The sequence below is a fragment of the Phoxinus phoxinus genome, assembly GCF_949152265.1.
Source record: "Phoxinus phoxinus genome assembly, chromosome: 4".
NCBI lineage: Eukaryota > Metazoa > Chordata > Actinopteri > Cypriniformes > Leuciscidae > Phoxinus > Phoxinus phoxinus.
In genome coordinates this window covers 20,366,991-20,385,217 of record NC_136879.1, presented here as the reverse complement: position 1 = coordinate 20,385,217, position 18,227 = coordinate 20,366,991, and the positions used below count along the sequence as shown (strand labels likewise).

General features: G+C 39.5%; 1 protein-coding gene across 2 annotated transcripts; it reads right to left on the bottom strand.

Moving 5' to 3' along the window:
* Positions 1 to 61: 61 nt before the first annotated feature.
* Positions 62 to 17,648, bottom strand: LOC306997886 (TBC1 domain family member 15). Of its 2 annotated transcripts, none has more exons than XM_079611459.1 (10): positions 17,153 to 17,648; positions 11,262 to 11,447; positions 10,853 to 10,971; positions 10,594 to 10,697; positions 8,942 to 9,009; positions 6,988 to 7,134; positions 6,782 to 6,872; positions 6,550 to 6,698; positions 1,838 to 1,979; positions 62 to 1,445 (listed from the first exon to the last, which is right to left on the bottom strand). In XM_079611459.1, exons 1-10 carry the CDS (start codon positions 17,397 to 17,399, stop codon positions 1,283 to 1,285), a joined length of 1,416 nt encoding a protein of 471 aa, XP_079467585.1. In that variant the 5' UTR covers positions 17,400 to 17,648; the 3' UTR covers positions 62 to 1,282. The 2 variants fall into 2 exon arrangements, with proteins under 2 accessions (XP_079467585.1, XP_079467586.1); XM_079611460.1 differs by having other exon boundaries at positions 68 to 1,438.
* Positions 17,649 to 18,227: the final 579 nt, after the last annotated feature.

Below are 18,227 nucleotides of genomic sequence, written 5' to 3'. Positions count from 1 at the left end.
ATTGCCATGTATCATACCTCAGCTTTAACAGTAAAACTAATTAATTAGAGAAATAAAAAGTCATATTCAAATCTCAATACTTTATTTCACAAGAATATTTAATGGCTAGCACGCATGAGTCTATTCTGTATGAAGTGACTCACTAAAAACTGACAGCTTAAATGTCACATAGTAATCTTAAAATAAAACACCCACTCTCAGTATATCTCGCTCGCTCTCTCTCTTTCTCTCTCACTCTCATACACACACACACACAAACGTACATTTACACGTTCATGAACGACACTTTTGACTGAAAATACACAGCTACAGTAGATTCATTCATTCTGTTTAACATTGCAGTGTCTCTAACTTATTGCTACATTAATTAAAACATTAATAAACTGTGCAAACCTCAAAATATAATCCAAACATCAGTGGGCAGCATCAAAATTACAGCACCCGTTCCCCAAAAAATGTTGGTCATTCATTTAATTCTCTAAGAAAACAACTTTAGCATCACTCCCTCACTGAAAGTGTCATAGTGTGTCAGTTCTTAATAAATAAACCACCAAATGTTGTGCAATCTTCCATATCTCCAAGTGTCCACTCATATTTTGTGCATCTTGCATAATGAAACCAATGCAGTGTGGTCTCACGGTGAAGGGTGTCCTGGTTCAATGTGCTATTTCTGATCAGTACATACTTGAGCACTCTACGATTGGTAAGACAACACCACAGAGGGTCTTCTAGAGCTTCTCAGAACTGAGCCTGTGTTTCTATTATTATATTGTGCTGTAAAATACGCAAGCACTATTTTTCTAAGAGCGATTAATATTCATAGGTCGGGTCTCGCTTAGATCAGCAGTAAGGATTTCGGTTTTCTGTGCGCACAATACAATCCTGTTCGAATTTTGATTTACTTTAACAGACAAAGTCTTCAGTACTAACAAAAAAAACTGTTAAATTCCCAAATGCTACTTATATTTTCAAGCATGGTCAGGGTAAAAGGTTAAATAAAAGTCTTATTTGATTATCTTAGTGGTTAAATTAGTGTTTTGCTGTTCTCATCATTTCTGGCACCATAAAATGAAGCCTTATAAACAAAGATCAAATACAGAAGGAACTGTTTGGAAGGAGTCTATCTTGTTCCTGTTCAAAACTGGTTAAAAGCAGCATCATTCTTTGGAATACAATTCCCTCTGGATTCCCAAAATCCCACTGGAGCATAAAGTCACAGGTTTTCCACGAGTTTCTGTCAACAAGATTGTTTCTTGAAAAATTCCATGCTGGCCTTTTGGTCTCAGGAAAAAAGGTTACGGAGTTGATATAAGAAATGGTCCTCTTTGCTCTTGCGTGTGCGATAGAGGCCATTCAAATAGTCCCAGGATGAGCGTTTGCAGTAGTTGTAAAAATGTTCCTCAGCTTTTGTCAGGGTGCTGTTCAGGTCCAGCTTGCCCTGCAAACTGACCATGACAGCACAATTAGACTCTTAAAGCTCCATGAATGGGGAAAAAAGAGTGGCCCCAATTATACAGTGGCCCCAAAACACATTTAGACACTTAAGTCACATTAAAAATGTATAAATGTCATTCCATTAGATACAAAATATCAAATCAATTGGTAGTATTTTAAAGAGATATAGCAGTTTTTAACAAAACACTGCACAAAAATGACTTTACTTATCTAAAATCTCACTCACTCTCTCTCACACACACTCACACACACACACACACACACACACACACACACACACACACACACACACACACACACACACACACACACACACACACACACACACACACACACACACACACACACACACACACACACACACACACACACACACACGCACCTGCTGGTAAACTGTATGAGCTGAACCTCGTTCCTGCAGCTGAGTAAAGTGTCTCTGTTCTCCAGCAAGATGGTGGCACACATGAAGAGTTCAAAGGTGAAATCTGTGTTTACGGCATGTAGCTCCGTCACAGGTTCCTCCTCTGGCGATCACAAAGTCATAAATCAAAATGATTTATTAAGTAAATAAATTATGTAAATAAAGTCACATTTATGTATAGCACATTTAAATACAGCAAATCTGAACAAAGTGCTGAGAAAAGTTAATTACACCAAACAATGAAAAACATAAGATACATAGATCAAAAACTAGTGTTTATTTGCTCTTTTTGTAATCAAGCACATGAAAACATTTAACCTCTTCGTTTAGGGGTCACACTTGGCTCCTTTATTGTTAAAAGTGACCAAAGCCTTGAAATGTAACTCCCCCCCCCCCCCAAAAAAAAAATATAAATAACTAAATATTTTTTAATTATTTGTAAATTAAAGAAGTATTCCATGTTAAAATGGAGACATGGCAATTTAAATTGCCATTTTTGTAAGGTAGATTAGTGCCATCTGGTGGGAGTAAAATAAAATAAAAACTTATGTAACACCATGGTGCCATCACAGTGGTGTTTGGTTTAGTTTGTTTTCATTTGGACTTGTCTGCCTGCTATCACATTTCACTTGTCATCTTCACGGTCATTATAAGTTCAGCTGTATCACCTGTGTTTAGTTAATCATCATCATCATCATCATCATCATCATCTGTATCACCTGTGTTCTGTTAATTATTGTCATCTGTGTTTGCATTTAAGTGCCGTCAGTCAGTCTTTGTCTGATCTCCGTTGTAAATAGTGTGTGTTGCTGCCTGTTCTGTATTTAATTACCATTAAACCTTTGTGTTGGAAATATGTGACCCTGGACCAAACCAGTCTTATGGATATTATTTTTTTTCAATTGAGATTTATACATCATCTGAAAGCTGAATACATAAGCTTTCCATTGATGTACAGTATAGTTTGTTAGGATGGGACAATTTGGCCGAGATTCAACTATTTGAAAATCTGGAATATGAGGATGCCAAAAAATCTAAATAATGAGAAAATCGCCTTTAAAGATGTCCATTTCTGTTGGCGATTTTGCTGCATCTATGCTACGCTCGTCGGAGACCGCTCCTCTACGCTCGTCGGGGACCGCTCCACTACGCTCGTCGGAGACCGCACCTCTACGCTCGTCGGGGACCGCACCTCTACGCTCGTCGGGGACCGCTCCACTACGCTCGTCGGGGACCGCTCCTCTACGCTCGTCGGGGACCGCTCCACTACGCTCGTCGGGGACCGCTCCACTACGCTCGTCGGAGACCGCTCCTCTACGCTCGTCGGGGACCGCTCCACTACGCTCGTCGGGGACCGCTCCACTACGCTCGTCGGAGACCGCCCCTCTACGCTCGTCAGAGACCGCTCCACTACGCTCGTCGGGGACCGCTCCACTACGCTCGTCGGGGACCGCTCCACTACGCTCGTCGGAGACCGCCCCTCTACGCTCGTCGGGGACCGCTCCACTACGCTCGTCGGGGACCGCTCCACTACGCTCGTCGGGGACCGCTCCACTACGCTCGTCGGGGACCGCTCCTCTACGCTCGTCGGAGACCGCCCCTCTACGCTCGTCGGAGACCGCTCCACTACGCTCGTCGGGGACCGCTCCACTACGCTCGTCGGGGACCGCTCCACTACGCTCGTCGGAGACCGCCCCTCTACGCTCGTCGGAGACCGCTCCACTACGCTCGTCGGGGACCGCTCCACTACGCTCGTCGGAGACCGCCCCTCTACGCTCGTCGGAGACCGCTCCACTACGCTCGTCGGGGACCGCTCCACTACGCTCGTCGGAGACCGCTCCACTACGCTCGTCGGGGACCGCTCCACTACGCTCGTCGGAGACCGCCCCTCTACGCTCGTCGGAGACCGCTCCTCTACGCTCGTCGGAGACCGCCCCTCTACGCTCGTCGGAGACCGCTCCACTACGCTCGTCGGGGACCGCTCCACTACGCTCGTCGGAGACCGCCCCTCTACGCTCGTCGGAGACCGCTCCACTACGCTCGTCGGGGACCGCTCCACTACGCTCGTCGGAGACCGCTCCACTACGCTCGTCGGGGACCGCTCCACTACGCTCGTCGGAGACCGCCCCTCTACGCTCGTCGGAGACCGCCCCTCTACGCTCGTCGGAGACCGCTCCACTACGCTCGTCGGGGACCGCTCCACTACGCTCGTCGGAGACCGCCCCTCTACGCTCGTCGGAGACCGCTCCTCTACGCTCGTCGGAGACCGCTCCACTACGCTCGTCGGAGACCGCCCCTCTACGCTCGTCGGAGACCGCTCCTCTACGCTCGTCGGAGACCGCCCCTCTACGCTCGTCGGAGACCGCTCCTCTACGCTCGTCGGAGACCGCCCCTCTACGCTCGTCGGAGACCGCCCCTCTACGCTCGTCGGAGACCGCCCCTCTACGCTCGTCGGAGACCGCTCCACTACGCTCGTCGGGGACCGCCCCTCTACGCTCGTCGGAGACCGCTCCACTACGCTCGTCGGAGACCGCCCCTCTACGCTCGTCGGAGACCGCTCCACTACGCTCGTCGGGGACCGCTCCACTACGCTCGTCGGAGACCGCCCCTCTACGCTCGTCGGAGACCGCTCCTCTACGCTCGTCGGAGACCGCTCCTCTACGCTCGTCGGAGACCGCCCCTCTACGCTCGTCGGAGACCGCCCCTCTACGCTCGTCGGAGACCGCTCCTCTACGCTCGTCGGAGACCGCTCCTCTACGCTCGTCGGAGACCGCCCCTCTACGCTCGTCGTAGACCGCTCCTCTACGCTCGTCGGAGACCGCCCCTCTACGCTCGTCGGAGACCGCCCCTCTACGCTCGTCGGAGACCGCTCCTCTACGCTCGTCGGAGACCGCTCCACTACGCTCGTCGGGGACCGCTCCACTACGCTCGTCGGAGACCGCTCCACTACGCTCGTCGGAGACCGCTCCACTACGCTCGTCGGGGACCGCTCCACTACGCTCGTCGGAGACCGCTCCACTACGCTCGTCGGGGACCGCTCCACTACGCTCGTCGGAGACCGCCCCTCTACGCTCGTCGGAGACCGCTCCACTACGCTCGTCGGAGACCGCCCCACTACGCTCGTCGGAGACCGCTCCACTACGCTCGTCGGAGTCCGCTCCACTACGCTCGTCGGAGTCCGCTCCACTACGCTCGTCGGAGACCGCTCCACTACGCTCGTCGGAGTCCGCTCCACTACGCTCGTCGGAGACCGCCCCACTACGCTCGTCGGAGACCGCTCCACTACGCTCGTCGGAGTCCGCTCCACTACGCTCGTCGGAGTCCGCTCCACTACGCTCGTCGGAGACCGCTCCACTACGCTCGTCGGAGACCGCTCCACTACGCTCGTCGGAGACCGCTCCACTACGCTCGTCGGAGTCCGCTCCACTACGCTCGTCGGAGTCCGCTCCACTACGCTCGTCGGAGACCGCTCCACTACGCTCGTCGGAGACCGCTCCACTACGCTCGTCGGGGACCGCTCCTCTACGCTCGTCAGAGACCGCTCCTCTACGCTCGTCGGGGACCGCTCCACTACGCTCGTCGGAGACATTGTGTCTGCAGACACAATGGCCAGCACGCCTGAGTGAGTTCCGGAAGACGCAGCGCTGATCCTGATAGCCATGGCTTTTTCGTGTGTGGGCGGCACACACATCGGCTCAAGCCCGTGAGAACCTTCTGCTCAACCATGGTCTGGTATACCTCCGTCTTCTCACTGTCATCCTCCCTCATCTGTCCACCACCCCCCTGAAACCTTCTGCTCTTCAGCCTCCATTGCTCCTCCCTCCATCGGCTCCACCATGGATCATCACCCTTTCCTCTGGACCCATCACCCCTCTGCCAAGCTCTTCTTCTCCTGGAAATCTGCCTGCCTTCTCCAACCCTTCGCCCACTCCTGTTGCCAGCCCTCCGCCTGCTCCTCTTCCTCCTCCCAAACCCCCACCTTCATCTCTCTCGTTACGGCGCGAGGACGCACCCTTGCGGGGAGGGGTCTGTGTTCTGTCACAGTGGTGTTTGTTTTAGTTTGTTTTCATTTGAACTTGTCTGCCTGTCATCACGTGTCATCTTCACTGTATTCATTATAAGTTCATCTGTATCACCTGTGTTCTGTTAATTATTGTCATCTGTGTTTGCATTTAAGTGCCGTGTGTTCAGTCAGTCTTTGTTTGATCTCCGTTGTAAATAGAGTGTGTTGCTGCCTGTTCTGCTGTCCTGTATTTAATTACCATTAAACCTTTGTGTTGGAAATATATCCTCGTCTCCGTCTGCCTTCCTGCAACCACCCGTGACAGTGCCACTAGACGCCTGTATAGTTCTATATAAAGTGGTGTTTAAATTCTCTCTTGGTTTTTAGACATAAATACACATTTTTATTAAGTTGTGGATTTGGATTTATACTTAGACATTCTCAAAGACTATAGTGTGTATTTGAGTGTCTGTTTTGTATTCTTGTGAAACCTCTTCCTTGCTGTTAGTTTTTTTATTACTGCATTGTGGCTGAATTACTGATTTTATATCCCACATTTGCAAAAACTTGCTCTGTGTTGTAGTCGCAACGATTAATCGCATAAAATGTTATGTTTACATAATACATGTGTGTGTACTGTGTATCATTATTTTGTATATATGTATATTACCCAGGCTGTGTTTGCGCGCCAGTCTCTCCTGATATCGAACACGATCCACCTGCTGAGAGATGAGCTCCAGGTGATCACAGCTGAGAATCTCAAACAGACGCAGAGCATCGCTGTGCTCAAACTCCCGCTGGAAACCCAACAGAAGCCATCTGAATGGAAGAAAAAGATAACATGTGTAAAGTGACAGGAAGGGAAGGAAAACGAGAAAGCAAAAAAGAAAACCGACACACACCTGTGACAAAACGTGAGTCTTTCCATGTTATCTGTGACCAGATGAGAGTGTAGTTGAGGATCCAGTTCTTTTAGTAAAGCAGCTTCCAATTCTGATAAACACAAAAGAAGAAAAAGCATCTGACCATTAAATCCAGTAAGAAATCATGGGCCATTATTATTGATAAAAACAGATCTAAACGGTTTGGAAAAACCAAGGAAACCCACCCATTTTGCGATACAGTCCATCAGCACGGAAGTCTTTGGAAAACTTCTCCATGTAGCAGGAGAAGCTCCAGTAAGTGTCCACTTCTGAGTCGAGAACCTCTAGAAAGCGACTGCACAGGTCATTCATACCCTGAGCGTAACTTACTTCTGCAGAGACCAGAGAAAGAAACTGATTAAAGGGATAGTTCACCCAAAACATTTAAATTATGTCATCATTTACTCACCCTCAAGTTCTTCTAAATCTTTATGAATTTATTTCTGCTGTTGAATACAAAATATATATATTTTGAAGAAAGTTGGTTGAATGGGCCCCATTCACTTCAATAGTATTTTTTACCATTCTATAGAAGTCAATGGGGTCCATCCACTGTTTGCTTAACCATATTCTTCAAAATATATTATTTTGTGTTCAGCAGAAGAAAGAAACTCATACAAGTTTGAAACGACATGAGGGTGAGTAAATGATGACAGATTTTTTTGGGTGAACTGACACTTTAAGTTAGAAACACTGTACTTCACAATTTAACCACTAGATGCCGCCCTTTATTAGAAAACAAAGATCAGATCACAAACACCCAAATAAAAGAGTAACACAATAGTTATATATATATATATAGTAATGTAATAATGTATAATAATGTTTTTGAAAGAAGTCTCTTATGCTCATCAAGCCTGCATTTATAAAAAAAAAAAAAAAAAAAAAAATTATATATATATATATATTATGACATATTATTACAATTTAAAATAATGGTTCTCCATTTCAATATACTTATTTTAAATTCATTTCTGTGATGCAAAGCTGCATTTTCATCAGACATTGCTCCAGTCTTCAGTGTCACATGATTCTTCAGAAATAATTTTTATATGCTGGTTTATTATTAATTTTGGAAAGAGTTGCTTAATATTTTTTTTTTGGAACCTGTGATACTTTTTTCAGGATTCATTGATGAATTAAAAAAAAGAAAAAAAAGAACAGCATTTATTTTAAATCTTTTGTAAAAATAAACATTATAATATAATATACATGTTCAAAACTTTGGGGTGAGTCATTTGCTTCTTTCTTAAACATTATTTTTTATTCAGCAAGAATGTGTTAAATTCATAAAAAAGTGATAGTAAAAGCTATATTGTTAGAAAAGATTCCTATTTTTAATAGAAATTCAAAGTTATTTTTAACTTTTTATTCATCAATGAGTCCTGAAAAAAGTATCACAACTTGCAAAAAAATATTAAAGCTACACTGTGTAAGATTTACTCTCATCTAGCGGTGAAATTGTATATGACTACCAACTGAATATTACTTTCTCGCCCCTCCCATTCCGAGGGCGTTTTAACTCCTACGGTGGCCGTATTATTTCAAATCTGCCGGCAGTCGCGAGTAATCTCGCCTTCACATTCGTCACGGTGCCACTGAGTGTAAAAGCGTGAAAGGGGAAGCTTGAATCTCCAGGTATGTCCCTCTTTGGCTAATGTATTTTCAAGATGGAGGCGCAACATGGGTTCCGCCATTCGATCAGCTCACCCGTATGTATTATAAATGGCAGATTCTACGAAATACTAGTTGGTGGAAGTAATTACACAGAATCAACTTAAAAAATTACACAGTGTAGCTTTAAGCAACACAATTGTTCCATCCATTGATAATTACGGATTATCAAATCAGATATTCTGAAGGATCATGTGACACTGAAGATTGGAGCTGAAAATTCTTCTTTGCATCACATAAATAGATTATATTTGAAAATATCTTAAAATAGAAAAACATTATTTTTATCCAATAAATGCAGGCATGAGCAGAAAAGACTTCAAAAACATAAAAAAATAGTAATGATTCCTGATTCCATTTTGACCAGTACTGTATGTAAATAAATGTCTTTACTGTCACATTAGAACAATTATAAAGTGTTAATTTCTTTTAAAAAGACTCAAACGTGTATTTACAAGCACATACCTGGGTGAAAAGCAGCATATGTGATTAGGATATCTCTTAACACAAGCAGGTTACCCAAACCTTCATTCCTGTGAAGAAACACAAGAGATTAGAGGCTCTTTATTCTTCAAAAGACTGATTTAATTAAGCGGGTGTATTTAAAAATGTAAAAAAAAAAAACTTTGATCAATCATACAGTAGATAAAATATTTTTGTGTGCAGCACTACATTTTAAAATTTTGTTATCTGCAAAAAAAAAAGAAGAAAAAAGAAAAGAAAAAGATAATGGTATGATGAAAGTTTGATGTTGCTGCTGCAAAATAGGCTAAATACCAAGTTAAAGTACCATTCTTTTATTAAAAAAAGTTTGCAAAATGCGGAATACATCATGAACTATACTTAAAAGCAAAATACATAAGCTAAAAGTCAGTTTGAAAACTATTAAATGTCTATTTTGTATTAGTAATTATTGTGTATGCCTGCCTATATTTGCAATTTGTCATAATATGACAGTTTAGAAGCCAACACTGTCTTTGTGAAAGAGCTACAGATTTCTGCTTTAATTGTAGATTTTGTACTTTGGTATTAAATTCTGCTTTCAAAGTGAGTTAATCTGACCAGACTCAAAACTAGTTACTGTTTAACTGCAGTAAAACGGTGCGCCAGACTCCCTGTTCCTGAGTGTTATTTGCATTGAGCTCCAAGGTTGTTTGATAAATTGGTGTGGCAATGAGATGTTTGCTTTGCGCTGGTAACTCACATTAGTGATGCAAATTGAGCAGTTTATTTCACAACACCATGTGGTTTGTGTACACAAACATGGGAAAGGAATTATTGACTTCACTTTCTTTAGAAAAACTGAAGGAGGAACAATTTGACACACACAAAAAAATAAAAAAACATGCAATACCCCATGCAAAAAAATATAATAAAAATATGTTGTCATTCAAAACACATGCAATTATGGTTCCGTAAAAAAAAAAAAAAACTATTTTGGTGTAAATTAAACGTTAAAATAGTGTTTAAAAAAATATTCATCAAGTCATGAAGATGGACTAGATTTACCGGTATGTAGATCAAGATGTATGTAGCTATAGAAGAATCAAACATGGTATTCTGAACAAGGAAGTCTTTGCTACAGTATAAGGAAATTAACAGATATAATAATGTATTCGATAATGAGCACCATAAATCCATAACAATATGTGAACAATAATACAAAGTAACAGAATCATATTTATAACTTCCAGGTCAAAAATTAAAAGGATTGTATGGCAGCTTGTTTTTACTATAATAAAAAATAAGAAAGTGAATTGCAACTTTTTATCTCACAATTCGGACTTTTTTTCTCTTGCAACTGCGAGTTAATCTTTCAAAATGATGAGAGAAAAAAAAAAAACGAAAAAACGAAAATATTGCAATTTTGAGTTTAGTTTTTTTCTTGCAACTGGGAGATTATATCACAATTCTGAGAAACAAAAATCAGAATTAGATGTTATAAACAGAATTGCGAGTTTATGTCTGACTTTTTTTCTTGGAATTGTGAGATATAAACTTGCAATTGTGAAGAAAAAACAGTCAAAAATGTGAGATAAAAAGTTACAATTAGCAAATGCTTCGACCAACATTTCTTGTTTAGCATATCAAACTGCACAAATGAAATAAGTTCTAACCGGTAGTAAGGAAGATCTCGATCGGTTCGAGGAACGTCTTTGTCAATGATGCGAATGGCCTCCTGAAGCTCTTCCAGGTCAAAGGTTACCCGTTCAAATAGCACCTGCACATTAAAGCCAGTATAAAATCAAAACTGACCTGACATTCTTATTACACAATTGTGTAATATTGTTAACGTTTATTTTTATTTTTAATTCAAATACGATAAATGTTTATATTACCAAACCCACATTTTTTTTTTTTTTTTTACAGTTTTACCTGAGCCTGAAGTTGCAAAAATGCCAACTTTTCTTGGGCCTCTTCTGACTGATACTGCTGCTGATTCTGCTCTCTGTCCTGCCTCTGGTCAAAAAACTTCACTGCTGTCAACAGTTCAGCTGAAAGATAAACACAGACAGAAAAAAATATTGATTTATTATTAGTTGGGGGGTTCAACATCACCACAACTTGTCAGTTGACATGATGTTATAAATAAACATGATGTTATATATATATATATATATATATATATATATATATATATATATATATATATATATATATATATATATATATATATATATATATATATATACAACACTGAATATTTTATTGCAGTCAGTAAGGGTTGATAAGGGCAAACCGTTCCATTTTAAAAGTGTTTGTTCTGCCCTGGAATATGATTTACCATCAGTGCCATTAAGACGCAGGCGAACGGCTCCAGGAAGCAGGTGTTGCCACTTCCTCTTCATGACCTGATAGCGCACTGACATCTGCTCCAGCAGCAGGTGGCGCTCTAGAGCCGTAGAGCTGCAGGGGTACATCCCAAACAGAAAACGCCATACCTGACCCCGTTCGTCAGGGGACACACCACCTGAATCGTACAAACAGAACACAAGATAGACATTTGAAGATGATTAGCTGGTATAATAAGAGCATATTCGCTATTTCACAATGTTGCTTTTGTTCTACAAGTATACTGACTTTTTTTGAGAGCTGTACTTTACAGGAAATGTAATATATATATATATATATATATATATATATATATATATATATATAATATATATTAGGGCTGTCAAAAGATTAATCGTGATTAATATCATCCAAAATAAAAGTTTGTGTTTACATAATATGTGTGTGTGTACTGTGTATTATTATTTATATATATAAAAACTAGGGATGGGACGGTATGAAATTTTCATATCACGATTATAGTGACCAAAATTACCGTGATAATCAATATTATCACGGTTTTGTTAAAATGAGATGAAAGTGTTCAAAAAGATGCTCACACTGACAACATTTCAACAAGTTTTATATTTGAAAATTAACAAACAACAAATAAAACAAGCAGCTCTAGGCACTTTTTTAAGCTATTCTGTGGCATTTCCTTTCGTATAATGACCATCTTCATAACAACGTATTATAAGCGCACATCCATGTATTACAACGGACGCGGTCTCGTTTTATTCAAATGCAACTTGCCGTCTTGCGTCTCCGTTTTTTATTGTATTGAAAATGAAATCAGAGTTGATTTATTGTTTACAGAGATTGATAATATTGTTGTGATCATCTTGTCTGGACGATTGTTTTGTAACATTACGCTGTAGGCTACAAAATGGATTTATAAACGGGTAAGATTTAAAACAATTATCGAAAATTCAATATCTCCCCGTAATTATGTGGTAAAAAAAAAAGAATCGGTGTAATAAGTGGACAATGTATCTATACATTATTATCCCATAAATGGCACTCTTAATAATAGTTGTGTTTTAACTTGTTCGTTCGTCTTTGGCTCAAAGCCACTCGCTGCAAACTTTTCTTCGCGGAAGCTTCACGTTTATTTCAAGCAAGTGAGATAAAATATTTCAACTCAAAATAACATTTCGTGCCCAATTATTTCCCAGACGTAGTTTTGGTATTGAAGTCATTAACTTGCCTTGCGGTTCGTTATACAACAGTGGGTGATGGTCACACAAGACGACTTTTTGTTCTGCAGACAGGGTGACCATCCTCGATTAAGTTTCCCTCAGGACTTTTGTAAAAGCCAAAATATAACTACACCTCAGATTTGGTCCTAACGTTATACCGCCACTCATTGCGCGCAGCGCCTGCGTCAGACTGTTGCTGGCTGGACAGGATTTAGGCTACAGTGAGGTATTAAAATCACGATAATCAAACACGGTTTTAATGATAATTAAATTTTAAAGATAATACTAACCGTCAGTACATTTTATCGTGGTTTATCGTGAAACCGGTAATCGTCCCATCCCTAATAAAAACACACACAATCATGTATATATTTAAGAAAAATTGGTTATATTTATATATAATATAAATTATATAAATGTATATACAATATATAAATGCAAATATTTCTTAAATATATACTTGAATGTGTGTATTTATACATAATAATTATACACAGTACACACACATATATTATGTAAACACAAACTTTTATTTTGGATGCGATTAATCGCGATTAATCTTTTAATACGATTAAATGAACAAACAAAAAATATATAAATAATAAAACAAGTACAATAAAAAAACACAACATAAAAATAGAAACATTTAATAATGTAACAAAATAACTTAATACAAGAATATTTAATAAAATAAAAATGTTATGTATATTCATATTAATTTACAGAATTATTTGGTATTTATAAATATATTTTAGGGTGTGGGGGGATGGGGTCTTGCACAAGGATGATCATATTTTGGGGTCTGTGGCATCTAAAATACTGAAAACCCCTGAACTAACTGATAACCTGCCTACTAAGGACTATCAATTGATGTTGTCAGTGTCCTTGCATACAATTGATTGGAAAGACAATGCATCAGTTTTAACAAATAAACAGTTTAAACAAACGTATTGAATAAACAAACAGAGGATCATCACGGTTAAGATACCAAACATTTAATTGCATCACTTGAAAGAAATGTCAAACAAGTCCAACCTAAGACTTGTTTGACATTTCTTTAAAGTGATGCAATTAAATGTTGGTCTCTTAAATGTTGGCATCCGTATCGCATTAGCATTAGCAGTTCAGCATTTCACAATGAGCCGAGAGAGAGTTTGAGGCTCCACACGGAACAAAAACAACCTCTAATCCCCTTCTTACAGAGCTGATTATGTCATTCACTCGCTTTGCAGTTTCTCGTTTCATCGAATAGGAGGAATGTGTGTTTGGAGATGAGAGGCCTTCACAGGCACGGCAGAAGTTACACCGAAGGACAGTTTGTGAAATACCAGTTCGGCTTTGAATTGTGACGTATGGCTTTCAACGTTACTGATGTGGTCATGTTTGCATCACACTCTCGTGCCACATTCTTGTGTTGTAAGATGAGGGTGTGTTGCTGAATATTAATCTTCAAATGTGACTGATCACATGAATATGTGCAGATCTGAGACGCATTGAGTGGATTACGACAAACCATCACAAAGAAAATCACATAACTTAAGAGTCTGATTGGATCATTATTGCAGTGATTATTATGATTATTATGTCCCTATATCTGCTATTACCGCAATATGCAAGTTTGCCAGATCAGGTCGCGTAGTTCGACTAAGACATAAGAAAACTACACATTTGACTTGCTTTACGTTAAGAGTTACAAAAGTCATTATTTTGTTTTTCTTCGTTTCTGATGTCACAATACATCACACTTTCATGAAATCATAGAAAGATGTTGTTTGGCAACAGTTCATCGAACCGTAATTGATGGAGTGTGTATTATTTCTTAAACAACCATGTAGGAATACTCATCATGGCCATATTCCAGGATGACAATGTCAAGATTCATCAGGCTTAAAGGATTAGTTCACTTTTAAAATGAAAATTCTGTCATCATATACTCACCCTTAAGTTGTTTCAACCCTGTATGAATTTCTTTCCTCTGCTGAACACAAAGGAAGATATTTAGAAGAATGTCAGTAACCAAACAGTTTTTGGTTCCCAATGACTGCCATAGTATATTTTTTTCCTACTATGGCAGTCATTGGGAACCAAAAACTGTTTGGTTACTGACATTCTTCTAAATATCTTCCTTTGTGTTCAGCAGAGGAAAGAAATTCATACAGGGTTGAAACAACTTAAGGGTGAGTATATGATGACAGAATTTTCATTTTAAAAGTGAACTAATCCTTTAAGTTGTGAAAGAATGGTTGTGACGAGCATGAATAATCATTTTCACACATGAACTCTTTAGTTCAGACCTTAAATTCATTGAAAGTCTTTGGGATGTGCTGGAGGAAACTTTACAGAGCACTGGACTCTTGCATTGCCAATACAAGATATTGACCAAAATTGATGCACCTCTTTATGGAAATATCATCACAACATTTTTTTTTTCCATCTAGAGGTGCATCAATTTGACAATGCAAGAGTCAAGCACTCTGCAAAGTCTCCTCCAGCACATCTAATCTAACAAGCTGCTACATTTTAGACCTATATCAGCCAGGAGTTCAGGGTTAGTATTTGCTCCATATTCTGACATGGCTAATTCACAGATATCACACGATACTGGAGCTTGTCTAATCATTTGATACTAAAACTAAACAGACCTACTGATAAAACTGATACTCATAATCCACAACTCTAAGGAGTAACCATGACACAACCACTTGTGAGAGGATTCTGTGAATTAAACTAGCAACCATGCTATGTCTGGCGTCACATCTAAAGCATGACTAAAATGAATCGTATGATTGTAGTTCTACACAGCGCAGATTCTATAGCTCTCTGGACTACTATGAAGCCATTCTTCATCTGTTTGTCGGGAGACATGTCACTTGACTAGCACTTGACAAGAAGAGGGCCTTTGGGTAGACCGGTGATTCCAGACGTTCATCCAGCCATTTTATAAAGTATGTTAAACTAAGACTTTCACATGTCAATTGCTTCTCTTTTAATGCAACAAAGCTTAACTGGTAGAGATAACAGTGATTAGATGACCTAAATACAGAAACACACTCGAATATAAAGGTATGGGATTTCCATTGACATCTGTTGTTTTTATAATGATACAAATTATAATTCAATTTGTATCCCCTACACTAAAACTCACACAAACTTTTTAGCATTTTTACATTTTCATTAAGACTTTATTACATTCACGTATATTAAAGTCGGGATGAAACGGAGGTCGCGATAGTCTTTTCTTCCCCTTTGTGCCGTATATCCAAGTGAAACGGCTTCTTAAACAAGAATAAAATGTATAGGGCAGGATTTGATTTTGTCAATGGGGAATTAATTGGATGGTTGTGGTTTGCTATTGGTCAATCTCATGTGACAGGTTGTCCCGCCCTCATGCCACTAAACGTCATCAGAAAAGAGAAAAGATGTCGCTGCAAGAGGGAGGGGCAGTTATTTTGATTAAATATTATGAGGGCACATGAATTAAGAAAAATAATGATGTGTACGGGATAAATCATTTATAATAAACACTTAAATATTCTAACTTTTTTTTTTTTTTTTAAGAAAGAATGATAATGAAGTCACAAGCCACTCCTACAGGCATCAAACAAAACACAAATAAGATTAATTACATTAAGTAAAATTCCTATTTTTTTTCAGAATCTCAGGCCGTACTTCAGGAAATTGTTGATTCTAAAAGAATTAACCAGAACTGGTTTAAAATTCTGAAATTTCATAGAATTCCTTTTACATTTTAACAAGAGTTTGTGGCATTTTTTAAATATTTTTATAAATAACCAACCAATATATAGAACATCAGACAAAAAAAATAGTAGAAATCTACAACTTGAAACACAATGTAAAATAATAAAAATAATATAACATAAAAAACAAACAAAAAACACTGCGTATAAGCATGAGTTTGTGTTTAGCAAATGTATCAGTGCTGGGTGTAATGCATTAATAAGTAATTCATTACTGTAATAACTTTTCCCTTGAAATGGTAAAGTAATAATGTATAGACTATAGAACAACTCTATATAAAATAATAGTGAATTTAACATCTAATGTTAAAATTTATGTTTTTAAAGTAACCTTCTCCTTTTAAATACTTTGGTCAGTTCAGGAACAACTTATGCAACTCCATATTTATTTGAAAGAATAAAAGAGCAGTTTCATGTCTATATCCTTGTATTGTTCGAGGCTGATATGGGATTTAGAAAGTAATTAAATACTTTTTAAAGAGAGTAATTAGTAGGCTACAGTAATCTAATTACACAGTGGAAGATGTAAGCTAGTAATTAATTTTTTTTTTTAGAGTAAACGTGGCTATCTTCACTGTTTTAAGCAATCTACTTTTTTAATTCTTTATTGGTCAATCAGAAATACACTAAAAAGTTAGTGTTGTAATCCTCAGACATGATATTTCTAGTGATAAAGTAGATGAAAGTTATCTACCAATATAAACAAGAGAACCTGCTGGTACAGTAACATTGTCACAAAAACATCAAAAACAGAGACAGGTCTACTGTCACCTCAGGAGGCCTTTGGTCATGTTTCATAGTTATTATTCCTCAACAGCTTAAACTAGGCTAATTATGTTATCATACCGACTCTCCACAAACTATATGGATGATGATAGACTATTTACCGTTTTTAAATATATGCATTCTGAGCCTGGATTCGTCCACTCGCCCCTCAGCGTCCATCACACCTGGCAGCGAGATGCGCGCGCAGGCAGACACAGGTGAGGTCACCGGTGCGACGGACCGACAGATGTTGTTATTCCCCGTAGAAACGCTGCACTTCATTCCCTTAAACTTGCCAAAGGGTCCATTAATGTCCAGATGGTTTGTACCTTTCCCTTCTACATGTGATTCATCACAAGATGCGATCATCGTGTTTTATCCTTAAAGTGTCTTTCTCTCAGGCATTAAAGTTGTCTTGAGGTCACTCGCTGATAAAATGAGTAGGTAAAAAGTCTTCCGCGGTCTTTCTGAAAGTTCATTTTAGACGTACGAGAAAGTGTTTTGATAGTGAGCACACCCCTCATCCCTGTCACATGTCTCTCTCTCTCTCTCTCTCTCTCTCTCTCTCTCTCTCTCTCTCTCTCTCTCTCTCTCTCTCTCTCTCTCAGTTTGAAAGCCCTTGGAGCTGCAAGCGCTGTGGATATAAAGGTCAATGTTTCCCCCTTGTGGTGAGTGTTTTTTTTGCACTTTCTTTGTTTACCAAGTTGTATCTTATTGTTACATAAGAATCATAACTATCTGTAGCTGCGCGCGTAACTTCCGTTCCATTATAGCCTACTACAAATTTGACTTGCTTTACGTCAAGCGTTACAATAGTCATTATTTCGTTTTTCTTCGTTTCTGATGTCACAATACATAATACTTTTATGAAATCATGCAACATTACTCTACGTTGTCTGTGGACATCGTTCATTCAAAGCCGGTGCTGGATAAACAGCGAGCGTGCGTGCGACAGAAATGATTTACGATCTTACTAACCACCAACTTTTTTAACAGTAGTGAACATACTTTTTTCCTCTTTAGATAATAGATAATATTAGATAATAATAATTTTTAATTGAACATTTCAACATTTTTATTTATTTTTATTTATTTTCTAACTTTTTCTTTCCTTGCTAATTTTTATATTAGATTATAAAATAAAAATAATTAAAAAATATAAAAAATATATACATATATATATTCATTAGATTTTTT